The following is a 13,252-nucleotide window of genomic DNA, read 5'->3' on the forward strand; positions in this document are numbered from 1 at the left end:
TTTTCTAACATCAATGTTGTGTTTTTCTTAATTACTCAATAAAATTGTGTTTTATTTTTCTTTCATTTGTATCAACATAAGTTCTAAATATCTGCTCTATGACTAAATTTACTGTAATACCGTTGAATCTGAAAGAATAAAATACGAAATTGTTTTTAATTACATAAATCATTCAACATTAGCAGGAAGCAGGGCATCATAATAATGCCTAGATGCCACATGTTTTCTATGCCAATAAAAGTCATTTTTAATATCCATCAATAGGAAACCGTCTTAGTAAACAAACTTATGCATTCAGCCAGGTGGTACCTTTATTCTCCCCGTAACAGAACAAGAAGTAAGGATGTTCACTTACACTTTCTTTGCCACATTATTAAAAGTTACCTTATGGCCAAATAAAGAGAATTTTCTGTTTTTTAAGTGCTCATTTACTTGGTAAGAGTAAAACTACAATTACCCCAGATTAGGTTTTACAAACTCAATTGCCTACACATGTACTTAAAGACCTTTTAAATCATGCCACAAAAAAATTATTTGGTTACACTAGAATTTCATTACATTAAATTCAAGTCAAATCCCATTGCAATAAGCTCTAAGGGACTGTCCAAATTCTTTTATTGCCCTAGAATTTATTGCATTAAATATGATTTGAAATAACTAGGCCACCAGCTGAGGCCTGGGAATCATGGGGTTACACAACAATTTTTGATGATGCGGAGTTGGCCTATACACAAATTTCAAATGATCACAGAGTTCACTGGGAGGATTAAGCTTTATGTATTTCTGAGAGATAGAGGGTAGGGAAGAAAGAAAAGAGAAGGGAAGAGGAGGGAAAAGGAAAGAGGAAAAAGAAAAGAAAGCTTGGCATTTGCAACACTCTTTTTTTCCCCAGATGGATTTATATGTTTGTTCATAGCAGTTGCTACAACTCAAAAGAGGCCAATGTCATGTTAATAATCCACATATTAATCCACATATGGCCAGGCTGGCTGCCATATGAGAGATCAGAGCTCTTTTCCCTCACTTCCCAAGCAAAAAGAGCAAAAGAAGCCACAGAGTAAATTCCTTTGATAGGGAGAGGAGACAAATCCTCACACTAAACTTATGGATCATCCTCCTCTACAGATATGTTTGCTCTAACAATGAGTTCAAAAGGGAGCTTTCTTCCTAAGGAGAGGGAAACTCCCACTCATGAAAGGATCCCCTGATATCTAACAATATTTCAATGACTGCAAACCAAGTTTCCCAGCCCTCTTGAGTACTCCTTAATTTAACTTTTGTGTAGGAGTAGAGAAAAGAAAATCACTTGCTCATTAGAAAGAGAATAAATGCCTACATAAATAAATGCAACCATATTACATCTGATTTCCTGGACACCACAGACTAGCAGAGAGAAGAAACTCATTTTCAGCAGTGTGTTTACTTTGCTGTTTGCAAATCACTGACTGATTGGCAGCTACAATATATGAAATAAATAACCATTTCAAAGACCAAGTGTCATTTCCCTGGTAAGTAACAAAAAATGAACATTATCTACCTTCCCCATTCAGCTTATGAAATTTAGCAGGAGAATAGGTTTATTGGCTATTTGATTACTTGATATGTTGTGAGGACATTTTCTATGATGGTATGGTTATTATTGAGGTAAGATAAGAAATTCTCCCTTCTCTCAGGACATTAGTATTAAGACTTACATATTCACAAGAAGGACACAAAATGAATATTTCTGAAGCAAGTGAAATATGACAAGAAATTGTGAAATGGGGAGTGATGAGTATACCTAATAATTTTTTTTTTCTTCCAGGAAAATAAAGTACCTGATCTTCCAATCCAATTTATCATAAGCCAAGATGCAAACTAGTAAATCTCAAATGTACAACCTGATGATATTGCCCACTTTCGACACCAATCTAAAAAATCAGTGCATCAGATTTTAATGTAAAACATTTTAACAGATTTAAGCCGGGCGCGGTGGCTCACGCCTGTAATCCCAGCACTTTGGGAGGCTGAGGCGGGCGGATCGCTCGAGGTCAGGAGTTCGAAACCACCCTGAGCAAGAGTGAGACCCCGTCTCTACTATAAAAATAGAAAGAAATTAATTGGCCATCTGATATATATAGAAAAAATTAGCCGGGCATGGTGGCACATGCCTGTAGTCCCAGCTACTGGGGAGGCTGAGGCAGGAGGATTGCTTGAGCCCAGGAGTTTGAGGTTGCTGTGAGCAAGGCTGACGCCACGGCACTCACTCTAGCCTGGGCAATTAAGCGAGACTCTGTCTCAAAAAAAAAAAAAAAAAAAAACATTTTAACAGATTTACAAAGTAGCTATAAAATCTTCTTTTCCAAGATAAGTTAGAAGAGAGGGAGATTCACATCCATGCATTGTTAAATCCCAATGATACTACCCTATCTTGGCACAACAGAATATAAACACTGATGGCCTTTCATTTTCAAGCTCCTTTACAAAATGTTGGCTAACTTGTTAATGCTATCTTTGAACTGTTTGCTGGGTATCTGAACCATTTAAAAGCCTAAGTTGTGTGATAAGTCATAAGTCACATACATACTAAATAACAGGGAAAAAAATGAGCTTTTTACAAATCCTTTTAAAAAATCATTATTTCTCTCATCTCTTCCTCCCCCATCTTTTTATGTTTTTAAAAAGAGGTTTCCTCTCTATACTTATATGAAAGAACAGATTTTGGTTAGCCAGGCAAAACCAGGCAATGTTTAACATTAAGAGGCTATTTATGAAAATTGACTTATGTATAAGCAAAATCAACAATATTACATTTGGATTCTGACTGGAAATATTCAACGGATTACTTTAAAACACTGTTCTTTGGTCAATCAATATTACTTCTCCTAACTGACTCATTTTCACACCACAGTTTTCAACTACAACACAAGAACATTAAATACAAAAACCTCTACTAAAGGGCAAAGAAGGGTAATGGCATTAGTGTAGGCAACTCATTCTCAGGTAATGTTCAACTATTTACAATTAAATGTGGATGAAAATATGAGAATTTCAATACAAGTTTTTAGATAAAATCCTCAGTTTTATGGACATTTATAGCACATGTCCAGTCTTGCAGAACTCTATCTTCCTCTGACTCACTTGTAATGTAAACTGCTCTTAAACCACTTTAATACATTGTTACAAGGATACTTCTTTTACACAGCATCTACCAAGCAGCAGATCAATACTCTAATACAGAGATGCCGATTCCATTACCACAAAAACCTGCGCAAGCAGCCATCTGCTGAACAAAGAGCACAGCTTTCATCAGGTTTATTCCTAACATGTCTCCACTCCACTGGGATGAAATATTTTGCTATGATGGGCAAGTAGAATAATAGCATTTAAAATAACACTTAAGAAGCTTTGATTACAAAGAAAGTTTGAAAGACACAGCTAAAATAAATTTCTTCCCACCTAGAGGATGCTTATCATTTATCATCAAATCCCTCTGTTCATATGCAATCATAATGCTGCACTGGATGCTTTACAAATTGTCATGACATTAGATGTTTATGTTACAGTTCAACGCTTAAGACTAAAACGATACAGCAAGAGGGTATGCAAAAGAATGAAAATTAAGCACTGGGTGACAAAAGGGGAAGGAAGAAAAAAGGAAAATACCGTATTATTTTTTTAAATAATTTTCAGGAATAAAATTATAATTAAAAAGGACAGAGATCTGTCTATACATAGTGATATTAGCAACTTGTGGCACCAGAAGGATTTCACTTTTGTCTAAAACCAATTCTCCCTGTCTTTTCTTACACTATTTACTTTCAAAGGACTAAAGCTGCAATACATTCTTTCTAGACCCGGTTTAATCATTTTCACAACTATGGTTGCTATGACAACAGGATGCAGCTTATCTGTGCTGTTTTCATTTTCCCCATTTGAGTTGCCATAACGACACAATCATTCTGCCTTTCTCCAATATGTAACAACTTTATTTTAGGATTGTATTCTTAAAAGACTCTGGATTTACGCATGAAGAAAGCAAATAACAGAATGTATACAAGAATGTTATTTAAATAAAATAATACCCAACTTTAAAATCTTTCAGAGGAAGAATTACTTTGACAGGGACTTTCATCATATAAAAACAAAAAATATTAACAAACTCTGATATCTGCTGAAATCTAAAGACTGTCTACCATTAGCAGTGCGTGATTTTTGTACAGACTTCTCCAAGCAAAAGGTATCAATACCATTATGATTAGAAGCTGTCGAAAAGTGTGCATTAATACCTGTCTCAAGAAGATCAAGAATGAAGATGGTTCTATACCACATACTTTGCTGTCGTGGTAAGCCAACACCATTTGTTAAAGGTACCACAGTGGCCAGGCACAGCAGCTTATGCCTATAATCCTAGCACTTTGGAAGGGCGAGGTGGGAGTATTGCTTGAGGCCAGGAGTTCGAGGCCAGCCTGAGCAACATAGCAAGACCTTGTCTTTACAGAAAATTTAAAAATTAGCCAGGCATGGTGATGCGTGCCTGGTAGTCCCCACTACTTAGGAAGCAGAGGCAGGAGGGTCCCTTGAGCCCAAGAATTCAAGGTTACAGTAAGTTGTGATCATGCCACAGCACTGCAGTCTGGGTAACAGAGCAAGATCTTGTCTCTTAAAAAAAAACAAAATTATTCCAATGCTAGGCTACCTCGCTAGACCCACACATGAAAATTAAACCAACTAATTGGGCTAAAATAATATATAAAACCCCATCTCTCCACAATCCCATTTCCTATTTCCTTCATTTGTTCTATTGATCCCCCTTTGGGAAGCTTAAACTCCCCAAGCAAATGCCACCTTGCAATGACTTCTAAATTAGCAGAAGCTGGCAGATCCTAGGCTGTAAGCAAGATGATGCAATCTTATTACAGTGCAATAATGTAAATTTAGGTGCTAGTGGTGTTAGAATCATATGAAAAATTGGATTTTTGTGATGAACTTTGACAGGATAATTTATGAATTACTTGTGCATGTGCATCCTAGCATTCTTGGTAACTGCTATGAGTCATGCAGAATGCTCCTTAAAAGAAAAACTCTGGCCTCATCTCCAGGCAGTATGCTACAAGCAGACATGTATTCAGATCTGTGCTATTGCTGTTAACATCTCCTGGAACTCACTGGTCAAATTGCTATTCCTGCCATGTCTAGCCATGTACTCTATAAGGAACTGCAGGCTACTTGGACATGCCCCTACCCCTCTTCTCAAGAGTGTGTTATACCCTGTTCAGATTGTTAATTATTTTAACCCTTACTCTATCTGGGCTGGGGCCTTCTTTATTTCTCCTCTCTATTCCTAGATTAAGAGATGATTTGCTTTTGTTTTACTCATAACTAGTCAGTCTGTGACTCTGACTATGGGGAAAGTGGAGATAAAACTCTGTTTTTAGAGTTACTTCTGAAACTAGATAGTTGAGTCTTTACTTCGGTATGAGCGTCAACTATAGTCGATAGCCACAGATGAACGTGCATAGCCAAGCGTCGACTTTAGCCGACAGCCATGATATGACATTTCTAATTTTTCATTTATCAAAATAAAATTGTGAACATTTACAAATAACATAATAAAAACATATATGTGTATGTTACCTATTCTGATTTACATTACAAGTAAAGCTGCCTGTAAAGTAAAACAAGCTTTCAGTGCTTTAAAGCTTTCCTCATCACACAAGAGCAAAATGGATTCGTCGTCAATGCACGGCACAAACTACCACGCAGACTATGAGTGCTGGCTGTGGGCAAGGTTTCGCAGCCAGTGAGCGCCGTACCGAGTGGTTAAATGGACCAATAAACCTTATCTCAAGAATAAACCAAAATCCCCAATAGAAGCTATGTGAAATCCACAAGCCAAGCAAGCTGCGTGCTGCAAAAAGAGTACTTTTTCGAAAATTTTAAGGGGTATAAATTCCATATATATATATATAAGACATCTGTATGTCTTTCATCCTCCAAGATATAAAATATTATCTTCATAAAGATTCACTGTACCAGTCACTGGCAATTAGATCTAAAAATATTCAATATCCAATATTTCTATTTGAAAATAATTTAGTTGCTATTTAAATAATTTCCACAGTGAAAGAATGCATTATCATAAAAAATAAATTACCAAAAAGTCTCCTTCTTTTATAAAAAAAGTTTAATGTACTTTAGTTACAGATGTCTAACTGTAACCCTATAAAAATAGTAAGTTCTTTTAAATAGAATTGAGAAGGAAATATCTCCTTTTTTCCTCCCAGCTAAACAATGTACATATTCTATAAAATCTGTAATTTAGTTACTAAAGCCTTGGAAGTCCTAGATCCAGATTCCTGGGCTTATACTTTGTTTTAGAGGGGCATGCTATACAGCATAAGAAGTTTGGGCTGGGCATGGTGGCTCACACCTATAATCCTAGCACTCTGGGAGGCTGAGGCCGGTGGATTGCTTAAGGTCTGGAGTTCGAAACCAGCCTGAGCAAGAGCAAGACCCTGTCTCCACCAAGAATACAAAGAAATTAATTGGCCAACTAAAAATATATAGAAAAAATTACCTGGGCATGGTGGTGCATGCCTGTAGTCCCAGCTACTGGGGAGGTTGAGGCAGAAGGATTGCTTGAGCCCAGGAATTTGAGGTTGCTGTAAGCCAGGTTGATACCACGGCACTCTAGCCAGGGCAACAGAGTGAGACTCTGCCTCAAAAAAAAAAAAGAAGAAGAAGAAGAAGTTTGCATTATACTGGCTATGCTGTTCAAAGGATTTTCTCATTCAAGTTCCTTTCAAAGATAGATGAAATCTGAAGAGAAAATAAGAAAAGACAAAGAACTCAATTCTGCCACAATAAATTTTTTTTTTTTTTTTGGAGACAGAGTTTCATTCTGTTGCCCAGGCTAGAGTGCCGTGGCATCAACCTAATTCACAGCAACCTCAAACTCCTGGGCTCGAGCAATCCTTCTGCCTCAGCCTCCCAAGTCACTGGGGCTATAGGCATGTACCACCATGCCTGGCTAATTTTTTCTATATTTTTTAGTTGGCCAATTAATATATTTCTATTTTTTAGTAGAGATGGGGTCTCAATCTTGCTCAGGCTGGTTTGGAACTCCTGACCTTGAGCAAGCCACCTGCCTCGGCCTCCCAGAGTGCTAGGATTACAGGTGTGAGCCACTCCATCCAGCCATATAATGCATCTTCATCCTTGTGTGAGACAAGTTGGTTTCCAAAGTGGGCTGTGCACATGCCAGGAGGTAAGCAAGATGACCCTCTGAAGTATAGAGGGGAAAATATTAGAACTTTTAATTAATGTTCCAGTTAAAAAGGTGATTAATCTTTTTAAGTTTTTATGATATCGATTGACACTTGATTCCCTGATCTGATGTTATATATGGTCAAATATCACTTATGAATCAAGTGTTCCAATGAAAACTGGAAGTTAAACAACATAAAGGAGTTGTTAGCAAGGGTGCCTTCCTCATTCATTCTCTTTCAGCATATTACAAAACTTGTAGTTTGCTCAGGATTTAAGATTCCTAGTTTTAAATACACTTTAAATATTTCTCTAATTCTTTGCACAAGCCCTTCATTATCATTAGACACTTTACAAGGTAAAAACAATATTGAGGGTCGGGCATGGTAATCCTAGCACTCCAGGAGGCCGAGGCAGGTGGATCATTCAAGATCCGGAGTTCAAAACCAGCCTGGGCAAGAGCGAGACCCCTGTCTCCACTAAAAATAGAAAGAAATTAATTGGCCAACTAAAAATATATAGAAAAAATTAGATGGGCATGGTGGCATGTGCCTGTAGTCCCAGCTACTTGGGAGGTTGAGGCAAAAGGATTGCTTGAGCCCAGGAGTTTGAGGTTGCTGTGAACTAGGCTGACTCTACGGCACTCTAGCACGGCAACAGAGTGAGAGAGACTCTGTTTCAAAAAAACAAAGAACAAAAAACAATACTGAACTAACCATATGTGAAAAAAGTGAGCCAAAGACAGTATCAAAGTAACTATTTGGGGCATAATTTATACATATATATTTATTCATTTATATATATTTTTTAATATTTATGTTTGCCCTAAATGTATATACTATGCCTTGATATAGTAAATAATGATGATACAGCATGAATATATTCTATAATTTGTAAATTAAAAAATAAACATACTTGGAAGGAGTACTCAAAAAATTTTGCTGATGCATTAGGAGGCTATTGTTCTGGATAGCAAATTTCTCAAATTTATTTTTAAAAGAGCTGATCTAAGTCACATGCCAACATTGCCATTTCTGTAGACTCTCTGAATCAACTCCTGATGAATGAGCAGCACTTTGTGAAGGCTGAACTAAGAAAGCTGTAGCCATGCTAAGAAATGAAGACAAATTTCTGTTGGGTATTTGTCATAACAATGGACTCAAGAACAATTTATTAACCTAAGACATAAAAACAAAGAGTTTTATTTGTAGACAGACAGTACTGTATTTTAGTATCATAAACTCCCTTTGCCGGTTACTTAGTTTTCTAGTTCCAAAGATGAACAAACTTTATATATTCCAAAGTAACAAATTTCAAAAAAGTAGTTCTCCCACTTGAATACATTTCTTTGAGAATCATTTATTTTCCTAATTCAAAAGGATGTTCTAAGGACTTCAAATTACACTATTTTCCAAGCCTAATATAACTCCTTAAGGGTTGTAATATTTGAATTACAACAGGAACTATAGTTACCATATAGGATAAGTAGTAACCTGTACAAGTTGTTTTAAAAGACAAATCAGACTGTTTGCCATTATCAAAAAATCCTGATTATATACAGGCTAGTTTGAAGAAAAGTTCTTTAGGCAAAGTTCTTATAAAACTTTAATTATCAAGAGTAAAATTTCCAGTGGGCAGTGGTGCTCATGCCTGTAATCCTGGGACTCTGGGAGGGGGAGGATCACTCAAGGTCAGGAGTTCAAAACCAGCCTGAGCAAGAGGGAGATTCCACCTCTACTAAAAATAGAAAGAAAATAATTGGCCAACTAAAAATTAGTTGGGCATGGTGGCATATGCCTGTAGTCCCAGCTACTCGGGAGGCTGAGGCAGGAGGATCGCTTGAGCCCAGAAGTTTGAGGTTGCTGTGAGCTAGGCTGACACCACGGCACTCCAGCCCAGGCAACAGAGTGAGATTCTGTCACAAAAAAGAAAAGTAAAATTTCTAAATATGCTGGAGAACCATTTATATTTACTTTTCACACAAGCATCAAAATACATAACTATATATATTGCCCACAAGAGTTAAAAAACATAAAATTAATCTATTCTAACTAATGTGACCCCTTAAAAAGTGTTTGAAAGTTGCTTGAGAGAAAAACTAGAAAGAAGAAGTGCTGGATAGTAAGTATATTAATCCTTGAAAGTTGGGTTTGTTTTTTTTTTTAAGGCAAAATGAACAAAGTTAAAAGTGGCTGTATGGGATGGCAAGGTGTGTGTTTTTTTTTTACTTTCTTGAATTTGTTTAATGCCTTCTAAAAATTAAAGCTTATTTTTCAAAAATTATCATATGCGGGGACATCAAAACTGATAAACAATATTGTTTGATTTACTCCCTACAATGACTCCATGGAGTAGAATGGGAGGTTTGTCATGAGCTTCCATTTTACGAGATAAGAAATAGGAAAGTAAGCGATTGCATAAGTTATTTGTTGCCTACCATGTGTCATGAACTGGGATGTACTCAAGGGCAAAACAGACATAACTTTACCCTCAAGGAGTTTATTTTCTTGTCTAATAGAAATAATAGACCAAGGTTAGGGGCATTTTCTTTAGATAAGGTGGACTCTAAGGAGCCACCATTTGAACAAAGGATGTAAGAAGGAGTCAAACAAAAAGCCAGAGTCGGCCGGGCGCTGTGGCTCACGCCTGTAATCCTAGCTCTTGGGAGGCCGAGGCGGGCGGATTGCTCAAGGTCAGGAGTTCAAAACCAGCCTGAGCAAGAGCGAGACCCCGTCTCTACTATAAATAGAAAGAAATTAATTGGCCAACTGATATATATATAAAAAATTAGCCGGGCATGGTGGCACATGCCTGTAGTCCCAGCTACCCGGGAGGCTGAGGCAGAAGGATCACTCGAGCCCAGGAGATTGAGGTTGCTGTGAGCTAGGCTGACGCCACGGCACTCACTCTAGCCTGGGCAACAAAGTGAGACTCTGTCTCAAAAAAAAAAAAGAAAAAAAAAAAAAGCCAGAGTCACTAGCACTCTGGGAGGTCCAGGCGGAGGCACTGCTCGAGGTCAGGAGTTTGAAACCAGCCTGAGCAAGAGCGAGATGTCGTCTCTACTATAACAGAAAGAAATTAATTAGCCAACTAATATATATAGAAAAAATTAGCCGGGCATGGTGGCGCATGCCTGTAGTCCCAGCTAATTGGGAGTCTGAGGCAGTAGGATTGCTTGAGCCCAGGAGTTTGAGGTTGCTGTGAGCTAGGCTGACGCGTGAGCACTCACTCTAGCCTGGGCAACAAAGCAAGAATCAGTCTCAAAAAAAAAAAAAAAAAAAAGCCAGAGTCAGAGAAAACAACAAACAAAAAGTCCTTGCAAAATTACAAAGGCCAGGTTAACTTCACTATAATTGGAGAATGAGAGTATTAGCATAACACAGTCAAAGAGGTAGGTAAGAAAAGACCAGATCTGCCTGACAAAACAATAAAGTTTTACCATACATGGCCCAAATGCAAAAGGAAGATAGTGAAAAGTTTTAAATTTAGATTTTTGAAAGATCACTCAGGCTGTTATGTGGAGACTGGATTTAAAGGAAAGAATAGTTAGAAAATTATTACATTTGTCCATAAAAGAAATTATAATAACCCATAGTAGGTTGATGGCAGTGGAGGCAGAGAGAAGTAGATAAATTTTAGATGCAATTTCAGAAGGAGAACAGATGAAGTCAGATGATGGATTGGATATAAGGGTAAGGAAAAGTGAGCACTCAAGAGTGATTCCAGGTTTGGGGCTTCAGTAACTGTGTAAGTGGTGACACCATTTATTAGGATGGGAAGACCAGCAAAAAAACAAAAACAAAAACAAAAAATCATGACTATGCAACATTTAAGTGGATAGTCAGTTGAATATACAAAGCTAGAGGTCAGAGTAGAAGGCTGAATTAGAGATTACAGGCATATTAGGAGTCATCAGCACACAAATGGTATTTCAAAGCCAAGGGAATGAACAGTCACCTAGGAACAAAGTATAGACAGGACACAGAAAAGGGCCCAGGCTCAAAGGCTATAAGAACTCCAATAAAAATAAAGATTTGTCGAAAAGCCAAATGTTAAGTAATCTGGCTCAATAAAGTATTATTTCGCTGTATCCAACTGTGTCTTAACAAAACAAAACAAAGCTATCTTCCCTAGCCAAAGGTTCTCAAATTTTAGCATTTAATATTTGAAATGACTCCATATTTTGGTTCTATCAATAACTAATTTGAATGTTAATAGGCATATTATTGTTTGTCTTTAGATACCTATTACTGAGTTTGAAAAGCATCTGTAAAACTCCTATGAAGGCATAAAAGACCATGAATAGCCAAGAAGAAAAACAAGGTATGAGAACTTAACTACCAGATACAAAGGCTTGTTTTAAAGCTATGTGAATAAGATAGTATGGTACTGATACAGGGATAAATAGAACAGAACAGAATAATGAGTCCAAAAAACAGATCAATGCATTTAAGGACATGATTTATGATGGAGGTAGTAGCACTGCAGATCAGTGGAGAATACATATTCTTCCAGTAAATGATGCCATGGGCCATTGAAAATCCATATGGAAAAAAATGAAATGGAATCCCTTCCTCACATCAAATAAAAATCAACTCAAGAAAGACTAAAGTTCTAAATGTAAAAGGCAAAACTAAGAAGCTTCTAGTAGAAAATATGAGACTATTTTCATGACCTTAGAGTAGGGAAGGCTTTCCCAAGTCACAAAAGCACTAATTAAACATATATATATATATACACACACACACAACCCCCTAAATTCACCTATCAATCACATCCAGTGGAAGAAACACAAGCTGAACCACAAACAAATCAAAAAGAGTTAAAAGAGTGCCAACCAGGCTTAGATTTGGGAAATATGGGCTCTAATCCAGGCTTTCATCCAACTGTGACCTTGGACAAGTCACACAAGTCTCTGGGTCTTCATCTGCTCATCTTTAAAAGGAAGGAATACTCCACAATATTTTTTAATGATACCTTGTAAAAACTGTTTCTTTATATGGCATACAGGATACATTAAAATCCAAACCAGGTCTTTTGGCCAAAGTGTACTGCTGATCTAAAATGATCACAAACTTTCTTGAATGCTAACTGGATGGACAGCATTCCCAGTGTTGATACCTTAAGACTGCAGTCCCCAATCCCCCTGGCCGCATACTGGCTACATACTGGCATACCCATACCCATACCCATACCCCATACCAGCACCAGTCTGTGACCTGTTAGGAACCCACAGCACAGCAGGAGGCAATTAGCGGGCCAGAACAAAGCTTCATCTGTATTTACAGCCACTCCCCATCTCTCGCATCACCACATAAGCTCTGCCTCCTATCAGATCAATAGCAGCACTAGATTCTCATAGGAGTACAAACCCTACTATAAACTGTACATGTGAAGGATCTAGGCTGCATGCTCCTTATGAGAATCTAATGATGTGAGGTGGAGCTGAGGCAGTGACGCTGGCACTGGGGAGTGGCTGCAAATACAGATTATCATTAGCACAGAGGTTTGACTGCACAATAAATGTAATGCACTATAATGCACCTGAATCATCCTGAAACCATTCCCATCCTCCCACCCCCACCCCCATCTGTGGAAAAACTGTCTTCCATGAAACAGATCCCTGGTGCTAGAAAGGTTGGAGACTGCTGCCTTAAGATGATGAAGAAATAGAGAAGATAAATGCTTTCCAGGCCTCTCACAACTGCAGAGCATAAATAACTGAACATGCTGACAGTGTTTAACATTGACCTTGATAGAACAGAGTTTATTCCAAACATTCCTAGATGTAAAGTGCACTTGCTAGGGTAAATTGACCTTTCTGGGCATTTACTTGGTCATACTATTTCTTTAATAAAACTGATAAAAGTAGAAAGATCCTGGAAATAATCAGGATAGTAATCAAAGGATTTAAGTGTATCTATCTATATATCCCTGACAAGTAAAATTCCATCATCATAGACAGCAATAAATTGTGGCTGCCTGCCTGAGTAGCTAGGGGAAT

At 37.5% G+C, this 13,252-nt stretch overlaps 1 protein-coding gene across 10 annotated transcripts in view; it reads right to left on the reverse strand.

Moving 5' to 3' along the window:
* The window catches only part of BTRC (beta-transducin repeat containing E3 ubiquitin protein ligase), a 185,743-nt gene that overhangs the window by 143,826 nt on the left and 28,665 nt on the right, over positions 1-13,252 (reverse strand). For 2 of the 10 annotated variants that reach the window (XM_076009831.1, XM_076009830.1), the window contains exon 2: positions 6,560-6,697. The exons of 7 other annotated variants lie outside the window; for them this stretch is intronic. In XM_076009831.1, the coding sequence (XP_075865946.1) occupies positions 6,560-6,697 (138 nt within the window). Of the gene's footprint in view, positions 1-6,559; positions 6,702-13,252 lie in introns of all 10 variants that reach the window. One more of the 10 variants, XM_076009837.1, reaches the window with a different exon arrangement.

Source organism: Microcebus murinus, chromosome 14 (assembly GCF_040939455.1).
Source record: "Microcebus murinus isolate Inina chromosome 14, M.murinus_Inina_mat1.0, whole genome shotgun sequence".
Lineage (NCBI taxonomy): Eukaryota > Metazoa > Chordata > Mammalia > Primates > Cheirogaleidae > Microcebus > Microcebus murinus.